Here is a 26,665-nt window from a genome sequence, read left to right on the forward strand (position 1 = left end):
CAAGGCAAACAAGCTTCAAACTCTTGATGAATTCTTGATCAAAATGATAAATAAAGAACATGGGGATACATATATGATACTTAGAACCATTTTGAACCTTTCCTTGATTGTATCTTTTACCGAGGGTCTCAAACCCTAGATATGGACTTGGTGGGGGTACAGATGGACACACACACACACACACACACACACACACACACACACACCTACAAAAGAAACAAAGTTATACATAGACATATTTTTTGGTATTTTGGTTAGTAAACAAAGAAAAAAAAGTATGATATAATCAAAAGTGTTTGGTGATCTCTCCCAATTCAAACCCAATGAATGAGGGGTGAGGAGGATTCCAAGGTGTGATCCCAAAGCCAATGCAAATGATGAGATAACATGAGGGATTGTAGGGTCAAAATTGGGGTCTTGTAGTCGGTTAAAATTCCTTCTAGTGAGATTAGGAATATTGAGCCCTCTGTTGTTGTCAAGAAACCTCACTCTATGTCTAGCTTGTATCTTGATCCGATTAAAATCACAAATGTCGAACTTGATGTTATTGCATCGACTAAAGGTTCAATTGTTCCAAAAGTGGTGGGTAGTGTTGAATTAACTGAAAAATCAGGATCTGACTCTAGTACTGTAAGTCTAGATAACCCTAGATCTGATAAGACCCTAGGTCAATCTAGTGTGAACGTTGTTGATAAAAATACGGTTTAAAAATGTATTCATGTGTTAATCTCTCAAAATTTGGGTATTGAATCTAACTCTGATATTGTGCCAGATGTCACTACATCCTTGGCCCAAACTGATCATTCTATTGAAACCCCACTTGAAAAATTTGATGCAAAGTCTGATAGTGAGTTTGTTCCAGTTAAGTCTTCTAAAAAATATAAAGAGAAAGATGATTCTGATAGTATGTATGTTGATATATCTGACAAAGAAGAGAATGATGGTGTGAAGAAGGATCAATCTAAAGACATTGTAAATGTAGAAGATCCGGACTTTGATGATGAGCCCATTGGCAAGAGATTGGATCTAGGAATAGCTAAGAGGTTAAATAGTAGAAAAAGGAAGGTTGTTGAGTCTACAAGAAATTCTCCCAAGGCTCCCAAGAAAAGTACAAGTGTTGGTCCTGCTAAAAGGTGGAGCAAGGTTGTAACTCGTGCTACCAAGAAAAGATCTCTGAAGAGGAAGGAAGTCCCCTCTAATTCTAGTCACTCTGAGTATGATATCGAACAAAATGTTCAAGATATCATGCCTTTAAAGAAAATTATTAGGAAAAAGGTCCCTGCTAATGTGCCTGAAGTTCCCATTGACAACATCTCTTTTCACTTTGTTGAGAATGTTGAAAATGGAAGTTTGTGTACCAAAGGAGGTTGGCTTTGGAAAGGGCACTTGGCAAGGATGCCTTTGAGTGAAAAGAAGTGATGAATCTGATTAAAGAACCTGGGTCGATGAAAAGTGTGGCTAGTTTTGGAAAGTGTTATGAGATGCTTGTAAAAGAGTTCATTATGAATATTTATAAGGAGTGTGATAACAAGATGAGTAAGGAGTTCAGAAAAGTGTGTGGAATTTTCTTTAGAAATCATTAACAGGTCCATCAGCAGAAGTGAAGAGGAAAGTGTGTGGAATTTTCTTTAGAAATCATTAACAGGTCCATCAGCAGAAGTGAAGAGGAACACACTGAAGTGGAGGTATTTAACTATGTCATTTGCAGGGGAATCACTGTAAAACAGGTAAAGGAATGGCCAAAAAAAGGAAGTTGTCAGCTGGTTGCTTGAGTGTGAAGTATGTAGTACTTAATAGAATTGGAGCTGCTAATTGGGTTCTAAAAAATCGTACTTCCAACATTTCTACAAGGTTGGGTAAGTTAATTTACATTGTAGGGACCAAAACCAAGTTTGAATTTGGGTCCTATGTTTTTGACTAAACCATGAAGCATGCTACCTCTTTTTCTATGAAGATACCTATAGAATTTCCCTCCTTAATTTGTGGTGTGATTCTGAGTCAACACTCTAGTATTTTGATCAATTCAGACACTGTCTACAAGAGAGAATCTCCTCTTTATTTGCATTATAGGTTGTTCACAGGAAAACATGTCCTAGAAATTGTCATGACATCTGAAAAGAAATCTACAAGCTCTACTTCTAGGACAGGAATCATTGCTGAATTAAGGGACACATGCAAAACCTTGGATGAAACCATCAAAGCTTGTACTAAAAAGAAGAGCAAGCTTGATATCCTGATAAATGCTTTGTCTGAAGAAGATGCTGAGGGAAACCTAGGTGGTGATAAGGAGGAGTCTAATGAGGTTGTAGAAGATGATGATGCTAGTGGTGATGATGTTGAAGAGACAACCAATACTAACGATGACTAATTTATTTCGTTCTCTTTGTGTTTTTTTTCTTTATGTTTCTGCTCCATTTGTAGACTATGCCCTAGGAAATTTATGCATCATGTGTGCCCGTTTGGTCTGTAACGTGATCTACTACATCTGGTTTTTTATGCTCCTAATGAATGGTATCGATTTGTTTTTGTCAATTTTTGGCTAAAAAGGGGGAGTATTGGTATAATGGTGTGGTGGTATAGTTTGGTATGTTGTCCTCTTTTGCATTTTTCTCCTTGAGGGGGAGTACTAATAGGGGGATTAGTTCTTGCCTCTGTTATTCTATTTAGGGGGAGCATACATGTTTTCTCTTCTAGCTTAATGATGGCATGCTTACTTAGTGATAATACATGTGTGCTGCTTTGAAGTCAGACCAAATATCTTAACACACTGACTATGAGAACTTATTTTTCTCTGCATAAAGTTTGTGTTGTGAGAGTTCACTTCTCTCTGATGTGACATTCTCTGTAAGGTTGGTCTTATCTTATTCTGTTGCGTATTCCTCTGATGTATCTTAGAGAAGTTCCAAGTTTGTTTTTTGTTTTTTGTTCTTTGAAGAAGTTCTCGTGTGTTTATTGGTTTTTACAAGATATGTTTTGCAAAGGTTGTTTTAGCCAAAATTTGCCAAAGATGGAGATTGTTAGGTTGAGTGTTTTGTGATTGGCAACATTTTGTTAAAAAAAGTGAAATAGCAAGATGTTGGACAAGATGTCTTGACATGCTTGTACGACATCATGGCGTGTTGTGGTTTTACATTTTTGGAAGATTTTTTTAGCGTGAGATTAGTAAAGATTATTTGATGAATTGTTTCATGCATTATATGATTCAAAGTGCTTATCTTAGAAGCTCAAAGATCGGTTCCAGTTGTTCCTTGTTTCCTAAGAAAAGATAGTCAAAACATTTAAGGAAACATTAGATTTGATTCTGCAGAAGATTGTGCAGAATGGATGCCAAAAAATTTAAGGAGACATCGGATTTGATTTGATTTGATCAGATCTGCTGTTTATTTATCCCGAAGCCCATGCTATTTTGGGGATATTTAAAAGGATGGTTCTGAACCTAAGAAGACAACGAAGATGTGCACGATATAGTCTTTGTTAGGGTTTAGTTTGTTCATTGTGTTTGTGAGCCATTCGAGTATCACTTAGATGCTTGAATTGGACCGAGTTTTGTGTTGTAATTGTGAATCACTCATGAGCTTTTAAGCAAAAGTGGATTATGTTTCTTTAGAAGTGTGTCTTCTATTTACTGTTAGAAGTTGTTATCACTGTTGTGTGATTGAAGGGAAGTGAGAAGGGTCTCATATCTAGGAGAGTCTTAGATATAAATTCCAAGGATAGTGATTAGGTGAGAAGTTTGTAAAACGAGGGGTTGTTTAGAATTTCAAACTAACACTATTATAGTGGATTTCCTTCATGGCTTGGATGCCCCTAGATGTAGGTGACGTTGCACTAAACTGGGTTAACAATTTACCTGTATTATTTACTTCCTTCTATTTACATTATCACTTTAATTGTCTGTATTATGACAATATCCTGATCCCGGTGCCGTGATATCATATATGACATCTGTTATTTGTTTACCAAAATTTCAGCCTGAATATAGATAATCGGTAAGACAAACCCGTCTTAGATTTGAATACATGATGTTCAAAAAGTTTGGTGCTTTGTCATTGTTCATTGCAATGTTGATGTTAATACGATCATTTGGTTCCCATAGAGCATCAATAATACTATCCATTTTTGTGGCCAATGTTTGGTATGTCGCGATAATTTTTTTACGATGTAGTTAAACAAAGTAGTACTTTTGTAGATAATTGTATTCACCATATCTTGATTTCTATCATCCACAAGCTTTCAAAGTTGTAAAAATATTGTGTAAGTAATTTAAGGTAGCATAAAATTTCCATAGAATTATGGGGAAGTCCACGATTGCTTCTTCATATATGATTCATTATAATTCAAAAATAGCGACTATCATATAAGGCTCGAAAACTCATGGCCACTAACGAAACTTTATTAATAGCATAATGTGGGTGGATAAAACTCAGGGGTAACAAGTAACGAACCCAATGAGCATTAAACCTCTATATTTGAGGGACTTTTACATGACTAGATTATTTTCACTAACAATAACATAAAAAGATAGATTAACTTTAAAAACTCGACATTTCTTAGGCATATAAACTTGTTGCTCGTCTTCTTTCGAATCATTTGTGACTTTGATTATTATTTAGTTGGAATTTTTTCTCCTTGAATAATCCACCATATTAAGATTATGAAAATAATGTCCCGTTGGGTGTGCTAACTTGCTTCCATAAATTTATTCATTTTCAACAAATAAACTCGAAGACCAACCTAGAACAAAATTAATATATTTAGGGTTTTAAGTTGATAGGTTTACATGTTCTAATTTAAATTATAATTACTGGGAGTTTGATATTTAAGCTAAAAGGGAAGTAAATGAAAAAAGTGATAAAAAACAAAAATAAGACTAAAATGATCAAATTAATAACAAAAGCGAGTTACATATATCACTTGACATCACAACCAAAGATATTTTTATATCCTTTGAGATTTTTATATCCTTTGTATGTGTGTGGATACAAATCTATTACGGATGATATTGGAGTGAAAATGAACTCCTTTAAAATGGAGAATGATCTACCATGTTACATGCACACAACTTGACTCCTCGTTCATTAGAAACTTCTTGTATAATTATTATAAATTTTAACTCCTTCCAAACGTTTTGGATACTAACTCAAACTTTAAAATTTTGGGAGAATAAATGTCTTCGAGAATATGTATGAAAGGATTCTGTTTTCTGGCCCAATGACTCAAAATGCAGTCATTTATACTTCAAATTCAAAATTAAATTTTACATATAATAAAACTTCAATCGAAAGATATATTCACATTCAGTATTAAATAAGTTGGAAGTAAAACTATACTTCTGTAGCGGGGTTTTCGTTAGCTTTAGGTTTATTGACTAAACAAAAAGTAAACATACAATTCGAGTCGCCACCGCACTTTTATTTGTCCAAAGGAAAGGCTAAAAAGCGAACAAAAGCCAAAGTAAGAAGTTTTTCAAATCAAAAACTAATAAAAATGTCTGAGATCTGGGTAAGGGGGTTGGTCATGTGTTGTAGGTTGGTATTTGTGAAAAGATTTGTACAAAAGATTGGAGGGATGAGGAGAGAATAAATTATATTTACAAATTTTGTTGTTTGAATGGATGAACCCATTGCCTACGTACCATCACAAAGGAGGATCAAAACCTCGTAGTTCGGGATAAAAATCTCAAAGATTGCTGAATTGATTTGATCAAAAGCCTTAAGGTCTTTTGTTATCAAAGGGAGAAAACTCAACCTAAACCAACAATCCACCATGTGAGGAAGGCTTCAACATACTAGTGAGGGGTTAACCCTATAATAAGTATGGAAGACTTATAATTCAATCACTAAGGATGAGGTGAGATTTACATCAACCACTATGATAACTCAAACCTATGACTAATGTTTATGAAAAGGTTTTAACAAAGGTGGTCATTGCAACCACAAAACAACTTGAAATGAGTTATATTTACAAGTTAGATGTATTTACAAAATAAACTCAAAGTTGTATTTAGATTTATTCTCAATGAGTATTTATGAAAAGATTTTGAAAAGTCAAAGGAATAAGGCCTAGGTTTCTAGTTTGAAACAAAGTCAAAGTTTACAAGAAAATATTTAGGCTTGGTTAGAGTGGGGAGAAGAAGAGAAGGGATAGTCCTAAAGCATACTAAGATAAGAGGGTAAAGATAAACCCTTGGAGTTCCTTTTCTTGAAGTTATATAGATGACTCAAAAAGCTCCTTTCTTTTGGACTTAGTACACAATCAAGCAATCAATCAATTTGGATTCAAGCTCCTAGGATCCCCATTTGGCTTGTCTCTCTTAACTTGGCTACTCATGACAATGGTCCTCCTTTTTACTATCTCAAGATGGAATCCCTATCATACAAGAGAAAACCTCAAAAAGTCCACAACACAATAAGAGGAATGGACAAAGAATAAGTTTAGATGAGAAGTCCTTTAAAGTCAACTTTGAAATTTAGCATTCTAAATATATGAGGCCTAGTTGCTCTTGAACAAGTTTAGCATTCTAAAGGTATGAGGCCTAGTTGCTCTTGAACTCCTTTAAGCATAGGTAAGTCCTAATTCTAAGTCCTTTCTCCTTATGCAGTTGGTTCACACAAAACAAACACAAGACAACAATATATTTATATACCATAATGAGCAAAAGAAAAATGACATAAACATAAAATATATGCTCAAGTGAGCAAAATGAAAAGCAATATGAATAAATGAGCAAGAAATAAATGGCATTAAAAGTAAAGGGCAAGAAATTAAATGCTCAAATTAAAGTTAGTAATTAGTGAAGTTATGTTAGTTTGTCATAAGACAATGTTGCGCTATGTTAAGCAATCGTAAGTGGACTAATGTAGTAGTCACACCTATCTGAGGCCGGTCAGTAAAACTATAGGCAAATAAACACAAGTTAGAGATCATGACTAGTAAGCCAAGCACGACAAACTTGCCATGCCAAAACAAAAGGGGAAGGGCCTTGTATGGACTTTAGGTTTTTTGCTTGACCAAGAAGCAACCTATCTTGGACACGAAACAACTCACTTGATCTTGGTTCAAGTTGAGTTTGGTTTGGATCAAAGAAGGTTAAACCCCTCATTTGTCAAGACCAACCATAAGACATTAACTCATTGGCCAAATGATGAAAAGAATGGGATGAAGATGAAATGGAGGGAAAAAGAATTCAAGTACCAAACTCAATTTATCAAATGTGAACCAAGTCATCATCAATCAATGCCAAACAGAAAAGAAATGAAGATTACAAGTCAACAAGTCAACCATAATTTTTTAGTATTTTTGAATTAAAATAAAATGCAAAATAAAAATAATCCAAATATGGTCAAACCTCAAATTTAATTCAAATCAACTTCAACAAGTCCAATTAAATTCTCATAGGTCTAACATGGTTAAATAAACTTTGACAAATTTTCTCAACAATTTTGGAAATCAGAAAGTATTTAAAAACAATTAAAACAATAAAACATAATACAATATGAATTAAAATCTCAAATAAATATAAAATCAAATAAGAAATTGATGAGACTATTTTTCATTGACTTATCATGATCCATAGGTGTTAGGAAAATATTTTTGGATTTTTTCAAATATCAGAAAGTATTTTAAAATGAATTAAAACTATTAAAACCAAATAATTCACAAAAAATATTAAATAAAGTCACAAAAATAATTAAAAATCAAAATATGAAACTAGTTTTTTCAAGAATTTTTTTGGCATTGGTCTCTTATTTTTATGACTTGAAATAAATTTTTTATGAATTTTTGAAAATAAAAGGAATGAACTGAAATTAAAAGAAAATAGAAATAATAGAAAAAAGCGTGGCCACTAGATCAAACTCATTAATTGACGTGGCAAGGAGAAACGACTCTGATGTGAGGGCGCATGGTACACTTGAGTCAACCGTGCAGCATGATGATTTAAAATAAGTAAACATAACGAACGCATGAGATTATAATGTGGCCAAGCAATCCAAAGGCTGGAAAGTGCACACGTGGTGATGGTGGTGGAAACCACCATCTTCTCCGGTGAGATACCAGAATTCGACCACCACTTGCAGAGAAATTTTTTATAATGAAAATGAAAAACAAGGACATCAAAATGAAGCTCAGGTGATGTACATCACCACTGTGCCCATGGATCTTCCTCACTCTTCTTATTTTAAGAGAAATGTGAGATGGAAGATCATGCTGCGTTAACTGTAAATGCACGAAATAAATAATTGAGACCACCACTGGCCTGCCTCAAGTGTGAGGACTTCAAAAAACCACACAAACAAGAGAATACTACATTGAATTGCAAGATCTAGATCCAAAAAGTTTGAAGTTCTACCTCTGAATTGGAGCTCTTAGGGCCACAAATTCTTCAATATCTTGATCCCTTTCTACTCTGGAGATGTAATGGAGATGATAGGCTAAGGAATTGATCTTTGAAAATCAATTAATGATGTTGAAGTTTAAGCTTGAAAAAGAGAGAAAAATCTGAAAATTCATTTGGTAATGGTTGGGATTTTAGTGCTGCAGCGTTTCAGGTCTCCACAAGGTTTCTAAATGAATGAGATTGAATGCTTATTTATAGCTGAAGAGGGCTGAGTTCATGGTTCCCTCGTGTGCATGGCAAATTTGAACTTTGGTGCATGGGCCTGTACAGGTGCATGTGAGGCCCAATGATGGGTGCTAAACCATGCTGAGATCAAATGAAATGAAAATGGACGTGCAATTTGGAAGGAAAAGGCTTGCACATTAAGTTTCACCATGAAATGCAAAAATGAACATAAAGAAAGAGCTCTTCGAAACTCACACATGGATAGTCCAAAAAAGTAATGTGAGTAGTGGTTGGAAAGCCCTTGGAATAAGGAACAAAATTCATGTTGGGAAAAAATTCATTTGGTATTTGAAAATTAATGAAAACTGGTTGTGAAAGTTTGGGCATAAAACATGTCTAGGTCACCCTTTGAAAATTTTCACCAAAAGTAAGCCTATTCAAGCACCTCTGTTTCCATGATGAAAGATTCAAATGGAAAAACCTCCAACATAAAAGTTGTATATCTTTTCAAGATGCTCAATTTAGACTCAAAATTCGAATCAGTTGGATTTTTCATGAAAAAGTTATGGGCATTTGAAGTTGGGCACTTTTTCAAATTCAATGACCTAGATCCAAGGTGACCTATAATGTTTTATATTATAACATGTATTTATTTTAGGTTTATGAAATTTCGTCCAACATAACATTTGAAGTAGACATCTTAATATTTCCAATTCATTTGGTGTCACCTCAAAATCATAAAAATTAAGGAAGTTAGGTCATTGGGAAGTTGACCCAAAATTAGGGTTTTAGTCAAAATGACCTATAATGTTTTGAAATGAATGATGACTTTCCAAGTTTCAAATGGATTTTTGATGAACATGAAAGTTGTTCATATGGTTCTTAAGAACATTGTTTCTCTTGGGGTCATCTTCATTTGACAAACACATCAAAAGTTACATCTCTGTGGACCTCAGTTTAGTTAGATGACTTGACAGGTCAACTTTTCAAGGCCAAACTTCCAATCTTGATGAATGAATGATTGAGGGGACTCACATGGGATCATATATGCATAAAATAATGAATGAAATAACTTCCCTTGATTTAATTTGATCATAGGTTGAGGTTGCTTCATGAGCCAGGCATAGTTAAAGCACAGTTGAATTAGGGTTTCCTTGGGAAACAATCCTCAAGCCCTTTGGGTTGTCTTGATCAAATTTGCCAATTGAGATACTTTGGAGACATATATGATGATTAGGATCTTTGTGGACCATTATCATGCTTTTTCTCATCTTCAACTAGCCATATCATTAAGCTTAGGAGCCTCCTAGGAGCATTGGAGCACATGATCACTTGAGCTTCAAAACAAAAAGAGTCAGTGACATATTTTTGTGCTTTTGGTTAGTAATCAAATAAGAAATGCAATAATATAAAATACAAGCATGCTTGGTGGTTTCAAACATCTCACATAAGTCCCAACCCTAGGGTTAAGGAGCCAAACATGCTATGATCCTTGAGGCAATGCACTGAGCAATGATATGATGCCAGTAGGGATCTTATGGTCAAAATTACGGTTTTACAGATGCCTATATTTAAGGTCATTCTAGCCGGAGATATGAAGGTTAAAATCTTCGTCTCGACGAGGTAGAATGGGCTTAAATAATAACAAAGAGACGAATTTTGGTCCCTAAGAGACCTCATGATGCAAATGTATGTATGCAAATAAAATCTTCGTGATGAATGAATGCCAAGAAGGAAAAGAAATCAGAAGAAACTGAGAAATACATAGGAGTAACACACTCGCTAGAGACTCTAGGGGGAAATAAGGTAAAATGTGTGAGCAGGTCACGACTTGGAAACTTGCTGGGAGACACGAAGGGATTCCATGAAAATAAATCGATGGGAAGACTCGAGCTGATGCAAAGATTCATGTATTGAGGAATATGCCAATACAGAAAAACTATCCATAAAGGACACATCGGATAAAAATCCAGACTCAGACGGGAATGTCCACAAAGGACTCAGCCTAGGAAGAAACAACGAGATATTATTGGTTATTGGGTAATAAACTCAAAGAGAGACATGTTATCAAAACACCGGTTACTGGGTGAGAGAACAACATGCTCAGGGAGAAAGAATATCTAAGACCAGTATAAGGGTGAAAGATATCAATCATCCGAAACATCTGAGGAGGACCCAAAAGGCACATCTCCACTCAGGAAAATCTGACTCCATAGGGGACAAAAGGTCATAATAGGGAGCAGAAGGAAGGAACACCAGGGATACCGGTTACTGGGCATATAATAGGTGACCAACCAGGCGTGAATTGGGAACATATCCAAGACACTCATCATCCGAAAGGAGGGCTGGAAAAGCAAACTCGACTTACAGGATGGGCATTCGATTCCGCAAGGAAATACGAATCTTACTCGACTGGGGAAGAAAAGACTTCGACTGAAGAGCGCATGAGATATATTATCTATTACCGTCATAACATAGATAACATACTCGCATGGAAGATTATCCACAAACGGTCACGAGGTTAATGAAGGATAATCGATCGGAAGAAAAAAGGACATCGGGATACCGGTTACTGGGTATAAAATGATGGCCAATCAGAAGGAGAAACAATCATAACCAAACAAAGGTAAACGAAAGGTGATTCGCAAGGGATAAATTTCCTAACAACAACAATTATCCGAGAGAGATATCACTGGTCATTGGGTGGTATACTCAAAAACGAAGGAATATTAATACCGGTCACTGGGTAAAGATAACCAACAAAGAGGGGATTACATCTACCGGTTACTGGGTAGAAAACCACAAAAGTAAGACTTATAACTACCGGTTACTGGGTAGGAAGCCACAAAATCCACTGGGGAAAAGGATGAAGAGTTACTGGTTACTGAGCAATTGAGAAACTAAACCATAGGGAACTGTAGAGAAACAAGAAAGGGAGTCAGTCTAGGAACAAACTAGAAAGACACAGTCAAATAAGACTTATCCCAATGAGGATATAACTCAGGGGAGTAATTCCCATCCCGATACACACTTAGGGAGGAAACTGAAACAATAATCATCCACGGGGACATAACTCTGTGGGGGAAGAGAGAAGAAAAGACAGACACTTTCTACCTATGGGGCTGACTCTATATGGAGAGAGCAGACACAAATATCTGCTTGGGAAAGAACATTTCACCAATAGCAGGAGATAACAAGAAAAGATATATGGCAAGGAATGCAATTATGAATATCTGAATGCTATAATTGTGCATGTATATGCATGATTTGTGTATGATTAATGCTGACAGACAGGCATATCTAACACAAACAGGTCCAAGAATCGCGAACGGACATCCGACATAACATCTCAACAAGAAGGGAAAAGCCTATAGGAGAATTCCGCTCTGGAGGGGACGATCAAACATGGGAAGACAACAATCATAGTTGGGGACAAGCAGAGTCACAACTTTCATCTGCAAGAAACAAAATTCTTCACAAGAGGAGTCTTCTAGAGGGCCAACAGTCCTGATATAAGGAAGACGCAGAAGAAACTGTCGGGGATTTTCCATCAATTCTCGGGAACAGGTTGCTGAATATCAATAAGATCCGCCGTAGAAGAAACTCTACTAGGGAACATACGAAGGAATGATGTGAAGTTCCGTGGGGAACAAACACCAACCAAATATACATCAATAAAACACTCCCTTCTAACTGCTGGAGAGGAAACTCTGCTAAGGGAAGAAAGAATAATTTGCTCCACTAGGGATAAACTTGAAGCATTCTCAAAGGAACTACCTTGGCTGAGGGAATCAGAAATGAATCCTTCGTTAACACGTGACAAGCCGGGGATGAAAAGGGGAACAGACCCTCCACCGATTGTTCTAGACAACTTCCTGCTGAGGAGACAACTTAAAGCTGATGAAGAGGATATAAACATGCCAGAATATGAACAAATGTCTTACGGTTTTGGAAATTGTACTATCCTTGGGAGAGCACTGAGGACATTCCATTTATCCTTTTAGTCTTTGTGAATGTTCATTTTGTTTAAAACAGTTTACAAAACTTTATTTGTTTTAAAAAAATGATACTCATCAATTAAAACATGCAAATATTTGTTAAACAAAAACAAGTAAGAGTGCCAAGAATTGGATAAAGGCTCAAATTTATTTAATGGAATGGTAGTCCGCGAATGGCGAGACTCCATGGATCTTTACAAATTTGAAATTGGTGATATACATGGAAAAAGGGCTACATTGAACATAATGACTGTTTCTCTACCAACTCTGAATTCATTGTATTTGAAGCTTCGGTTGATGATGACTGAGCGAGAATTTTTGATAGATGACAGTTGTAGAACAACGTCTTGTCAGGATGCAGTTACTTGCCAAATCCCTAATTTCTGCCTAGATTGCCCCAGGGTGAGGTACCCAATCTAGCGGGATATGTATATTCATTTTTTTTATGTCTCTAACTTTTTCCTAGACCGCCCTTTCAGGTTTTCAATCCATCGAGACGCTCATTTTTGCCTAAGCCGCCCTTTAGGGTTTTCAACTTAGCGAGCTATTCTGTTTTTATTTTAGGAGAAGTATTTCTTGACTGCATCCGAATTCACAAGACGAGTGAAATCCTCCCCATCCATAGTTGTAAGCGACAAAGCACCGCCTGAAAAGGCTCTCTTAACAACGTATGAACCTTCATAGTTTGGAGTCCACTTGCCCCTGGAATCGGGCGCGAATGACAAGACTTTCTTGAGCACGAGGTCACCTTCTCAAAACACATGAGGCTCGACCTTCTTGTCAAAGGCTTTCTTCATCCTCTGCTGGTATAACTGACCATGGCACAATGTAGTTAATCTCTTTTCTTCAATCAAATTCAGCTAGTCATAACGACTTTGAACCCATTCAGCCTCAGTTAACTTGGCTTCCATCAAGACTCTCATTGATGGGATCTCAACCTCCACGGGGAGCACAGCCTCCATGCCATATACAATAGAGAAAGGGTTTTCCCCTGTTGAAATACGGAGGGATGTACGATAACCATGTAAAGCAAATGGCAACATCTCATGCCAATCTTTGTACATAACAACCATCTTCTGAATAATCTTCTTGATGTTCTTGTTAGCAGCTTCAACAACCCCATTCATCTTGGGTCTATAGGGAGAAGAATTATGATGCGCAATCTTGAACTCGCTACACAGCTCTTTCATCATCTTGTTGTTCAAGTTAGATCCATTATCAATAATGATCTTATTTGGCACACCATAACGACATATGAGTTGGTTCTTGATAAACTTCACGACCACCTGCCTGGTCACATTTGCATATGACGCAGCTTCAACCCACTTAGTGAAGTAATCAATTGCTACGAGAATAAACCTGTGTCCATTGGACGCTTTCGGCTCAATCATGCCAATCATGTCAATTCCCCACGTGGAGAAAGGCCATGGTGAGGAAATAACATTCATAAGTGTCGGGGGAACATGAATCTTATCCGCATAAATCTGACACTTGTGGCATTTCTTCACATACTTGTAGCAGTCAGACTCCATTGTCAGCCAATAGTAGCCTTCTCTCAACATCTTCTTTGCCATAGCATGTCCATTGGAATGAGTACCAAATGAACCCTCATGGACTTCAGTCATCAACAGGTCTGCTTCGTGTCTATCCATGCATCTGAGTATAACCATGTCAAAATTCCTCTTGTAAAGCACATCACCATTAAGGTTGAAATTACCAGATAATCTCCTCAAATTCTTCTTATCAGAATCGGGTCAAAAGTTACCCTTTTCCTCTCGTAGTTGCTGGTGCTGGTGTTATTATTGTTGCGAGGCTGGTAAGCCTGTTGTTGTTGACGATTTTGTTGTTGTTGTGGTTGTTGTTGATGAACTTCTCTGAAAGCAGGTGCTATATGAGCCACCTGGTGTTGGTTGACGGTTCTTTTAACATGGGAGGACACAACATGAATCTCTCCCTCCTTTTCCCTAGCAAATCCTCCATACTTCTTTGCTGAGGAACCATCATCTCGAGATAAACATCCTTCGCGGACCCCTTCCTCTAGCCTCATTCCCATATTCACCATTTCGGTGAAGTCTGAGGGAGCACTAGCAATCATTCTCTCGTAATAGAAAGAGCTCAAATGTCTTCAGGAAGATCTTTGACATCTCCTTCTCTTCCAGGGGTGGCACTATCTGAGTTGCCAGCTCTCGCCATCTCTGGGCGTTTTCCTTGAAGGTCTCCTTATCCTTCTAGGACATTGCCCTCAACTGGTCCCTGTTTGGAGCCATATCCACATTATATTTGTACCACTTTACAAAGGCCTCGCCTAGATCGTTGAAAGTGCGGATGCTTTCACTTTCCAGCCCCATATACCACCGGAGCGCAGCACCTGTCAGGCTATCCTGAAAGTAGTGAATCAGCAGTTGGTCGTTCTCAGTTTGTGTTGACATCTTGCGAGCATACATCACAAGATGGCTGAGCGGGCATGTATTTCCCTTATACTTCTCAAAGTCAGACACTTTGAATTTAAAAGGGATTTTAATGTTGGGCACCAGGCACAACTTTGCAACGCTTTTCCCAAAGAGGTCTTTACCCCTCATAGTCTTTAGTTCCTTGCGCAGCTCAAGGAATTGATATTTCATTTCATCCATTTTTTCATATACGTCCGGGCCCTCAGATGGCTCGGAATGATAAATGGTGTCTTCAACGCGGGGAAGGGTGTGCACAACGGGAGGTGGCACAAACAGGACCGGGCTAGATGCCGGCATAAAAGCGAGAGTAGGAGCAAAACCCTCTGGCATGAAATTGGAAGGCATTCCCCAAGGGAACCCAACTGGCATAGTCAGAGCGAAGTGGGTTGTTGCAGCAGGTACAATTGAAGTAGCTACCTCAGATATGACCGTCCTCGCGGGAGGAGTTGCAGGAGTTGGTGAAACTTGACTTTGCGCGGCCAATACTGACTCCATCATGGCAGTCAGTCTAGCGATCTCTTCCTTCAGGCCCCTATTCTCTTGCTCGAGATGTTCCATTATCTTTGGATGATTTGCTCTGGTATTATACCGGTGCGTCAGTTTGTCTTTAAAATAAATGAAGAGCAAAGGGTTAGACCACTAATCAAGAGCTCGGAACAAAACCTGCTTATGCATATGATGCATGCAATGTTTGTGCACATGATTTGTTTTTAATCAGAGGAACTTTTTAGATATCTATTTGAAAATGTTTAAAAAATATTTAACTTTTAAGACATATATGGAATACTCATAGCAATAATATTTAGAAACTTTGTACACCAAGGAAGTAATACAGTTTTGGTAACCAAATACAATACAAGAGAAAAGGATAATGAACATATTATGGAGCCCTAGAAACAATCATCCAAAGCCTTCGAGATTGGAAGATAAGTTGCACAAAGCCTCTTCACCTCTCTCTCATAAGCTGCTTCCATATCGGCCTTCTCCTTGGCAAGTTGATCATACTTCCTCTTCTGAAACCTAGATGAGTGAGGAAGGAGATAAGTAACCACATCATCAGGCTCATCAATAACCTAATGCTCCAGAAACTCTATCACTGCATCCTTATCTTTGAGTTGCTGAAGAAGTTCCTCACGCTCACGAACCCATGCACGCGACCGGTCTTTATCTCTCAACTCCTCTACTCCTTGATTAGGGAGGGTTGAAGGCCCAACCATAACCATAGGGGTAGGTTTCGGACATTCGTATGGTATGCGGTACTCAAGAGCTCTCTTCGTTACCCAAGAGGTGTAAGGTTCCAAAGCAACACAGTTCTTCGGACCAAGCTCATTCCTCCCGTTCCTATGAACTTTGCGCTAGGCGTGGACCATCCTATCCTTCAAGTTCTAGGGATCTTTACCCTCTTGAAAGAACAAGCCTTCCAACAAAATGTTGTTAGGTTTATCCTTTAAGGGGAACCCAAGATGACGGCGAGCCAAAGCAGGGTTGTAGTTAATTCCACCACATGTACCAAGAAGAGGTACATTGGAGAATTCACCACAAGAGTCAATAATCTGAACGCCGTCATAAACACGATTGTACCAAGAGATGTCATCATTAGTGAGAGACATAAGTCTCGTGGACCACCGTAGACATCCCTTGTTCTCCTTGAAGGAAAGCGTCTGAGGCAAGTGCAAAATAAACCACTTGTACAACAGAGGCAGAAAGCACACAATGGAACCACCACCCTTCGCATTCCTCATATGTAAAGAGAAATAAGTGTCACCCAACAGAGTTGGAATGGGATTAAGAGAAGAGAAGATCCTAATAGCGTTCACATCCACGAAGTTGTCGATGTTGGGAAATAACACTAGCCCATAGATGAGGAGTACAAATATGGCTTCAAAAGCTTCCTTACTCATAGCCTTCCCAAACAAAGTAGCTTTGGCAATGAGAAAATCAGACGGGAGACCTTTAATTTCCACCTTTGGTAGTCATATTAGCAACAATGTCAGATACGTCTATATGAAGCATGTCAACAATCTCTTGAGAAGACGGAATCTTCTCTAAACCACTGAACGACAACTGATCAAGAATAGGTATACCCACATGATAGGCATTTTCCTCAAGTGGAGGCAAAAGCTGGAAATCCGGAAAAGCGAAGCATTGATACAGAGGATCGTAGAACTACACCAACACACTCATCATATCTTCATCCACCTTAATATAAAGAATAGGCAGAAGCTTCCCATGGCAAGCTTTGAACTCCAAGGGTTTTAATACATAAGATTCCAAACTCCTTAACTCTTTCAAGTCGGGTTGTCTAAAACTGTACTTCTTCGTATTCCTTCTTTGCTTATCCATGTCTGAAAATTTGCAAATATACCTCTTAAGTTCCTTGAAATTTTTTATTATTGATGATATGGATGCAAATGAATGCATGAATGCATGGATGCAACAATCACACTTAAGGATCAAGCAAGTCACACCACACAAAGGTCACGGGATGGCTCATGTCATCGTCAATATCAATCATCCATTTTAGTGGATTATGGTTTACACCTTATCAATACCCAAGTTCCATTGATATTGAGGATATACGAGAACAAATCAACCGCAAATCAAGGGTTTGTTGCGAGTCACGAGCATGGAGTCTCGGTTAAGAACCACCCAAAGGGAGTGTACTATGGTTAAACCTAACAATCATTTTCTAAAAGGTCCCCATAGTCATCATCCCATCTTTCGGATGTTATCGGATAAAACGACTACTCGTATTCCAAAAATAGTCTCAATAGGGACTCTTATGAGTGTAATATCGCGTAACAATCGCCTCAAGTCTTACACTTGAACGAACTTCACACTACGTCCTAAAATAGGCCAAGATGGGCTAGGTATCTAAGGTCCTTGGCTTCTAAGGTTTATATTGGAAAGAGTAATGCCTAACCACGACTACGCGTGTGACATTATTGATCCCAACAAGACCTCCACCAAGTGAATGTACTTGCAAGTCAACTTGTTAAGGAATAACTCCACACAAGCCAACAAGACTATGCCATTCTCCTATCACAAGTGCATTCAAGTTCGGGTATAGAACTCATCTCACAAGAAACCACCAAGCATACAAGCAATTAATATATCAAGCAATTCATACATTACAAACAATACAGTCATCCCAAATTTGCACAAAAATATGTCACCAATAAATATAAACATACAACACACATAAGCAAAAAGTAGGTTAGACCCACTAGAGAGTGTGTATCCCCAGCAGAGTCGCCACTTTTCTGTAGCAGGGTATTCGTTACCTTTAGGTTTATTGACTAAACAAAAAGTAAACATACAATTTGAGTCGCCACCGCACTTTTATTTGTCCAAATGAAAGGCTAAAAAGCGAACAAAAGCCAAGGTAAGAAGTTTTTCAAATCAAAAACTAATAAAAATGTCAGAGATCTGGGTAAGGGGGTTGGTTATGAAATGGGAAGGTTTTACGCACCCAAAACATCCTTAGTACTCTAAGGGAACCCTTTTTTCAAACATGTGTTGTAGGTTGGTATTTGTGAAAAGATTTGTACAAAAGATTGGAGGGATGAAGAGAGAATAGATTATATTTACAAATTTTGTTGTTTGAATGGATGAATCCATTGCCTATGTACCATCACAAAGGAGGATCAAAACCTCGTAGTTCGGGGTAAAAATCTCAAAGATTGGTGAATTGATTTGATCAAAAGCCTTAAGGTCTTTTGTTATCAAAGGGAGAAAACTCAACCTAAACCAACAATCCACCATGTGAGGAAGGCTTCAACATACTAGTGAGGGGTTAACCCTATAATAAGTATGGAAGACTTATAATCCAATCACTAAGGATGAGGTGAGATTTACATCAACCACTATGATAACTAAAACCTATGACTAATGTTTATGAAAAGGTTTTAACAAAGGTGATCATTGGAACCACAAAACAACTTGAAATGAGTTATATTTACAAGTTAGATGTATTTACAAAATAAAGTCAAAGTTGGATTTAGATTTATTCTCAATGAGTATTTATGAAAAGATTTTGAAAAGTCAAAGGCATAAGGCCTAGGTTTCTAGTTTGAGACAAAGTCAAAGTTTACAAGAAAAGATTTTGGCTTGGTTAGAGTGGGGAGAAGAAGAGAAGGGTTAGCCCTAAAGCAAACAAAGATAAGAGGGGAAAGATAAGCCCTTGGAGTTCCTTTTCTTTAATTCATATAGATGACTTAAGATGCTCCTTTCTTTTAGACTTAGTACACAATCAAGCAATCAATCAATTTGGATTCAAGCTCCAAGGATCTCTATTTGGCTTGTCTCTCTTAACTTGGCTACTCATGACAATGGTCCTCCTTTTTACTATCTCAAGATGGAATCCCTATCATACAAGAGCAAACATCAAAAAGTCCATAACACAATAAGAGGAATGGACAAAGAATAAGTTTAGATGAGAAGTCCTTTAAAGTCAACTTTAAAATTTAGCATTCTAAAGGCATGAGGCCTAGTTGCTCTTCAACAAGTTTAGCATTCTAAAGGCGTGAGGCCTAGTTGGTCTTGAACTCCTTTAAGCATAGGTAAGTCCTAATTCTAAGTCCTTTCTCCTTATGCTATTGGTTCACACAAAACAAACACAAGACAACAATATATTTATATACCATAATGAGCTCAAATGAGCAAAATAAAAATGACATAAACATAAAATATATGCTCAAGTGAGCAAAATGAAAAGCAATATGAATAAATGAGCAAAAAATAAATGGCATTAAAAGTAAAGGGCAAGAAATTAAATGCTCAAATTAAAGTTAGTAATTAGTGAAGTTATGTTAGTTTGTCATAAGATAATGTAGCGCTATGTTAAGCAATCGTAAGTGGACTAATGTAGTAGTCACACCTATTTAAGACCGGTCAATAAAATTATAGGCAAATAAACACAAGTTAGAGATCATGACTAGTAAGCCAAGCTCCACGAACTTGCCATGCCAAAACAAAAGGGGAAGGACCTTGTATGGACTTTAGGTTTTTTGCTTGACCAAGAAGCAACCTATATTGGACACAAAACAACTCACTTGATCTTGAATCAAGTTGAGTTTGGCTTGGATCAAAGAAGGTTAAACCACTTGTTTGTCAAGACCAACCATAAGACATTAACTCATTGGCCAAATGATGAAAAGAATTGGATGAAGATGAAATGGAGGGAAAAAGAATTCAAGTACCAAACTCAATTGATCAAATGTGAGCCAAGTCATCAACAATCAATGCCAAACAGAAAAGAAATGAAGATTACAAGTCAACCATAATTTTTTAGTATTTTTGAATTAAAATAAAATGCAAAATAAAAATAATCCAAATAAGGTCAAACCTCAAATTTAATTCAAATCAACTTCAACAAGTCCAATTAAATTCTCATAGGTCTAACATGGTCAAATAAACTTTGACAAATTTTCTCAACAATTTTGGAAATCAGAAAGTATTTAAAAATAATTAAAACAATAAAAGATAACACAATATGAATTAAAATCTCAAATAAATCTCAAATCAAATAAGAAATTGATGAGACTATTTTTCATTGACTTATCATGATCCATAGGTGTTAGGAAAATATTTTTGGATTTTTTCAAATATCAGAAAGTATTTAAAAATAATTAAAACAATAAAAGATAACACAATATGAATTAAAATCTCAAATAAATCTCAAATCAAATAAGAAATTGATGAGACTATTTTTCATTGACTTATCATGATCCATAGGTGTTAGGAAAATATTTTTGGATTTTTTCAAATATCAGAAAGTATTTTAAAATGAATTAAAACTATTAAAAACCAAATAATTCACAAAAAATATTAAATGAAGTCACAAAAATAATTAAAAATCAAAATCTGAAACTATATTTTTCAAGAAATTTTTTGGCATTGGTCTCATATTTTTATGACTTCAAATAAATTTTTTATGAATTTTTGAAAATAAAAGGAATTAACTGAAATTAAAAGAAAATAGAAATAATAAAAAAAAGTGTGGCCACTAGATCAAACTCATTAATTGACGTGGCAAGGAGAAACGACTCAGATATGAGGGTGCATGGTACACTTGAGTCAACTGCGCGGCATGATGATTTAAAATAAGTAAACATAACGAACGCATGAGATTATAACATGGCCAAGCAATCCAAGGGCTGGAAAGTGCACACGTGGTGATGGTGGTGGAAACCACCATCTTCTCTGGTGAGATACCAGAATCCGGCCACCACTTGCAGAGAAGAAATTTGTAATGAAAATGAAAAACAAGGACATCAAAATGAAGCTCAGGTGATGTACATCACCACTGTGCCCATGGATCTTCCTGACTCTTCCTATTTTAAGAGAAATATGAGATGGAAGATCATGGTGTGTCAACTGTAAATGCACGAAATGAAGAATTAAGACCACCACTGGTCTGCCTCAAGTGTGAGGACTTCAAAAAACCACACAAACAAGAGAATACTACATTGAATTGCAAGATCTAGATCCAAAAAGTTTGAAGTTCTACCTCTGAATTAGAGCTCTTAGGGCCACGAATTCTTCAATATCTTGATCCCTTTCTACTCTGGAGATGAAATGGAGATGATAGGCTAAGGAATTGAGCTTTGAAAATCAATTAATGATGTTGAATTTCAAGCTTGAAAAAGAGAGAAAAATCTGAAAATTCCTTTTGTAATGGTTGGGAATTCAGTGTTGCAGCATTTCAGGTCTCCACAAGGTTGCTAAATGAATGAGATTGAATGCTTATTTATAGCTGAAGAGGGCTGAGTTCATGGTTCCCTCGTGTGCATGGAAAATTTGAACTTTGGTGCATGGGCCTGTACAAGCGCATGTGAGGCCCAATGATGGGTGCTAAACCATGCTGAGATCAAGTGAAGTGGAAATGGACGTGCAATTTGGAAGGAAAAGGCTTGCACATTAAGTTTCACCATGAAATGCAAAAATGAACATAAAGAAAGAGCTCTTCGAAACTCACACATGGAAAGTCCAAAAAAATAATGTGAGTAATGGTTGGAAAGCCCTTGAAATAAGGAACAAAAGTCATGTTGGGCAAAAATTCATTTGGCATTTGGAAATTAATTAAAGCTGGCTGTGAAATTTTGGGCACAAAACATGTCTAGGTCACCCTTTGAAAATTTTCACCAAAAGCAAGCCTATTCAAGCCCCTTTGTTTCCATGATTCAAGATTCAAATGGAAAAAACCTCCAACATAAAATTTGTAGATCTTTTCAAGATGCTCAATTTAGACTCAAATTTTGCATCATTTGGAGTTTTCATGAAGACGTTATGGGCATTTGAAGTTGGGCACTTTTTTAAATTCAATGACCTAGGTCCAAGGTGACATATAATGTTTTCTATTATCACATGTATTTATTTTAGGATTATGAAATTTTGTCCAACATAACATTTGAAGTAGACATCTTAATCTTTTCAATGCATTAGGTCTCACCTTATAATTAGGGTTTCAGTCAAAATGACCTATAATGTTTTGAAATGAATGATGACCTTCCAAGTTTCAAATGAATTTTTTATGAACATGAAAGTTGTTCATATGGTTCTTAAGAACATTTTTGCTCTTGGGTCATCTTCATTTGACAAACACATCAAAAGTTACATCTTAGTGGACCTGAGTTTAGTTAGATGACTTAACTGGTCAACTTTTCAAGGTCAAACTTCCAATCTTGATGAATGAATGATTGAGGGGCCTCACATGGGACCATATATGCATAAAATAATGAATGAAAGAACTTCCCTTGATTGAATTTTATCATAGGTTGAGGTTGCTTCATGAGCAAGGCACAGTCAAAGCACAGTTGAATTAGGGTTTCCTTGGGAAACAATCCTCAAGCCCTTTGGGTTGTCTTGATAAAATTGGCCAATTGAGATACTTGGGAGACATATATGATGATTAGGAGCTTTGTGGATCATTGTCATGCTTTTTCTCATCTTCAACTAGCCATAGCATTGAGCTTAGGAGCTTCCTAGGAGCATTGGAGCACATGATCACTTGAGCTTCAAAACAAAAAAGAGTCAGTGACATATTTTTGTGCTTTTGGTTAGTAATCAAATAAGAAATGAAATAATATACAATACAAGCATGCTTGGTGGTTTCAAACCACTCACACAAGTCCCAACCCTAGGGTTAAGGATCCAAACATGATATGATCCTTGAGGCAATGCACTGAGCAATGCTATGATGCCATGAGGGATCTTAGGGTCAAAATTAGGGTCTTACAACTTCCACGAAAAGAAAAAGAACATATGTAAGTAAATAATACTTGTATATTAAAGTCCAAATTTGATATTTTGTGTATAATTCGAATTTTGATTTGATTGGACATGTTAAAAGAAAATTAATAATAAAGAATATAAAATAATGGTTTTTAAATACATTACCAAATACTTTTTTTATAAAGATATTGTATTTTTTCGTTGGAAGTTACTTTTTTAACCCATTTCTATAAATTCACTACTACTACATCACAATAACTTTCTTCTTTCTATAGTATATATACAAACTTTATTCATGTTGATAATGGTTGAATAATTATAAAAATAAGGTTTACTAATTAAATATTTTCTAATTATGGTTGAATCAATGGTAAGAAACGATAAATTAAAAAAACTTGTGAAAATGTATGGTAGATAAAGCCACTAAAACACAATTTATACTAAATATAACAAAATTATTAGGATTTCTAATTTTAGTGTATGGATTTATTTTGGAGAGTTTAGGTGGATAGGAAAAATTAGAAATTGAAAAAACAACAATAAAACACTAATGACAACAAAATATTATTTTTAGCATAATAAACACGTGTCATTTGATGTATATGTGTTGGATGTTATTTGTTAGTTCTAACATCACAACATTATAAAAATAAATAATAGTTAAACAAGTTCCAACTAACATTTAAAAGATCGCTATAAAACAGAAAAATGAGCAAGTATATATAACATTGATAATTCTCATTTCCAATCACACATCAATATTAGTTCTTTTCTAACTTTTCATAACGCCATGAATATCTTATATCTCTTTAGTATCACCATTGTATATGGTATTTTTGGAAATATTGTTTCAAATGCTAATCATCTACCATACAAAGCCATATTTAATTTTGGTGACTCTACAAGTGACACCGGAAATGCTGCATTTGACCATCCACCAATGGATAAAAATAGTCCTTATGGTTCAACGTACTTCAAACATCCAGCGGGACGTATGTCTAATGGGAGACTCATCATAGATTTCATAGGTACTTTTTCACGTACTTTACTCTTTTTCTAGTACCTTATGGTTCAACCATTCTTAATATAGTTGTTTAAGTAAAATAAATAATTCTTAATTTTGACATATTTTTGAGTGAAAAACTCACTAGCTCACAATCATTTTAATTGCAGCTGAAGCATACGGGTTACCTTTTTTACCGGCCTATAAAAATATCACCCAAAACCAAGAAGATATAAAAAAGGGAGTTAACTTTGCATATGCTGGTGCAACTGCACTTGAGTTCAAGTATTTTGATCGTAGCGGAGTTAGACCACCAGCGACAGAAAACTCATTGAATGTGCAGCTTGGTTGGTTTAAAAAGATAAAATCATCCTTATGTAAAAGCAAAAAAGGTTTTTCCCTATCTCCTTTCATACTATATATTTTGTGTCACATACATAAATTTTATTCTATATGACTAACATATTTTTTGTTTTTTTATCTGAATTCTTAGAGTGTGACAAGTTCTTCAAAAAATCATTGTTTCTAGTGGGAGAGATTGGTGGGAATGATGTTTTTTCTCATATTTCTAAAACTATTACAGAACTTCGTGAAATAGTTCCTTTAATCGTCGAATCCATTACAAATACAACTTCAGTATGTTATATCAAATTTTAAAAGTTAAATATTTTTCATTTGTAGAATAATTATGTTTAAGTTTTAATATTATTGAGTAAATAATATTCTTTAATACATGTAAATAATTTATTTATTTCTATGCTAGGCATTACTCGAAGAAGGAGCAGTAGAGCTAGTGGTTCCAGGAAACTTTCCAATAGGCTGCAATGCTGGATTACTGTCTATGGTGAATAGTAAAAAGAAAGAAGACTATGATGAATTTGGGTGTTTGATATCTTACAACACTTTTACTGAATACTTTAATGAACAACTAAAAAATTCTATAGAGACATTAAAACAGAAACATCCTCAAACTAAGATAGTATATTTTGACTACTACAACGATGCCAAACGTTTATATCAAGCACCACAACAATATGGTTTGTGGATATAGTATTTTATTTTCATATCAAGTTTACATTAATTTGTTATTGTGAAGTTCTTTTTAACACATACGCTATTTTGTATACATTAATATTGCAGGATTCATTTCTGATAAGGTTGAATTTTTGAAAGCTTGTTGTGGAGGTGGTGGACCATACAATATTAATGAAAAGTTTTGTGGAATGCCTGGTACAACTGTTTGCTCTGATCCTTCAAAACAAATAAATTGGGATGGAGCCCACTTTACTGAAGCAGCACACAAGCAAATAGCAAAAGGTTTAATGGAAGGACCTTATGCAAATCCTTCTCTAAAATCTGCTCCTTTTAAGATAGCATAGAGATCATGACTGCACACTTTATGAAAGACATTTTTTGATGAATGCTAAATACAATTATACTTTATCTCTACTAGGATAATTTCAAATGTATTCTACAAAATAAATATAAATTTCTTTTTAACTTGAAATATTATCGGTAAATGAAATAAAAATGCCATTATATTTTCAATAGTTATATATGTAAAAAATTTATTTACCTTCATATAATAAGTACTCTCATTGTTTGAAAAGAAAAATTAATTTCATTGTACTATTACAAATAACACACTCTATAATAAAACTTTTACCTCGTCCAACCATTAATAAAACTTTTACCTCGTCCAACAATTAACTGAGGTATATTTCCTCGGAATGCTATGTTTAATTGTTTTTTTAATAAAAATTACAATCCATTGCCTTGTTTTTGTTAACTATTAAGGAAATAGATCTATCAGGGACCTTACTTTGAATCTTAGTTACTACATTTTCTATTTTTCTTTGTTCTTCAATTGGCTTAGAGACCAAGCGTTATATTTTTCCAGATGGCGTCTTTCCCTTTTTCCTTATTTGTTTATTTATTTATTTTGATTTTGATTTAGGAAATTAATATTTGTTGGATGAAAAATAAATACTCATGATACAATAAAAATAAACTAAATACTCACATTCAAAAATATTGATTTCTTTAACTTATTTACTTAAATGTCCCATTGTTTCAAATGACCCTTATTTTTCTATTTATTTTATTTTAATTTTTAAACTTATCTTTTCCCTTGATTATTTTTCCCAACCAATGGGTAATATCATTTGCATGAATTTCCCAAAATATGACGCTTTCTATTTTTTAAATTATAAATTAATCTATTCCTTCTTTTGTCCCTTATACCCGACGTGGAAGTTCTTTTGCATGAATACTTTACATAACTAGACTCTAAATTTTCATTTACCTTTCAAAACACCCCTAAAATGGGATTCCATCGACTCAAAAAAAATGTTTTCCCCTAAGTTATTATTTCAATCCGACGTAAATACATAATTTTTCCCTTGGGTAATAACAA

At 35.6% G+C, this 26,665-nt stretch overlaps 2 protein-coding genes across 2 annotated transcripts; both read left to right on the plus strand.

Moving 5' to 3' along the window:
* The first annotated feature begins 492 nt into the window (after positions 1 to 492).
* LOC127080483 (uncharacterized) lies at positions 493 to 2,368 on the plus strand. Its single transcript, XM_051020797.1, has 4 exons — positions 493 to 667; positions 773 to 1,366; positions 1,728 to 1,856; positions 2,028 to 2,368. Exons 1-4 carry the CDS (start codon positions 493 to 495, stop codon positions 2,366 to 2,368), a joined length of 1,239 nt encoding a protein of 412 aa, XP_050876754.1.
* A 21,650-nt stretch (positions 2,369 to 24,018) lies between these two features.
* On the plus strand, positions 24,019 to 25,628 carry LOC127078361 (GDSL esterase/lipase At5g45910). Its single transcript, XM_051018816.1, has 5 exons — positions 24,019 to 24,274; positions 24,420 to 24,641; positions 24,743 to 24,885; positions 25,013 to 25,286; positions 25,390 to 25,628. Exons 1-5 carry the CDS (start codon positions 24,037 to 24,039, stop codon positions 25,626 to 25,628), a joined length of 1,116 nt encoding a protein of 371 aa, XP_050874773.1. The 5' UTR covers positions 24,019 to 24,036.
* Positions 25,629 to 26,665: the final 1,037 nt, after the last annotated feature.

The sequence above is a fragment of the Lathyrus oleraceus genome, chromosome 5 (genome assembly GCF_024323335.1).
Source record: "Lathyrus oleraceus cultivar Zhongwan6 chromosome 5, CAAS_Psat_ZW6_1.0, whole genome shotgun sequence".
Lineage (NCBI taxonomy): Eukaryota > Viridiplantae > Streptophyta > Magnoliopsida > Fabales > Fabaceae > Lathyrus > Lathyrus oleraceus.

Bases quoted from the DNA above. Each gene is read 5' to 3' on its own strand.
- LOC127080483 (XM_051020797.1), top strand. From the start codon at position 493: ATGTCTAGCTTGTATCTTGATCCGATTAAAATCACAAATGTCGAACTT. The intron at 668-772 runs GTCAATCTAGTG...ATATTGTGCCAG, and splicing joins TAGATCTGATAAGACCCTAG to ATGTCACTACATCCTTGGCC. The intron at 1,857-2,027 runs GTAAGTTAATTT...TGATCAATTCAG, and splicing joins CAACATTTCTACAAGGTTGG to ACACTGTCTACAAGAGAGAA.
- LOC127078361 (XM_051018816.1), top strand. From the start codon at position 24,037: ATGAATATCTTATATCTCTTTAGTATCACCATTGTATATGGTATTTTT. The intron at 24,275-24,419 runs GTACTTTTTCAC...TTTTAATTGCAG, and splicing joins ACTCATCATAGATTTCATAG to CTGAAGCATACGGGTTACCT. The intron at 24,886-25,012 runs GTATGTTATATC...TTTCTATGCTAG, and splicing joins CCATTACAAATACAACTTCA to GCATTACTCGAAGAAGGAGC.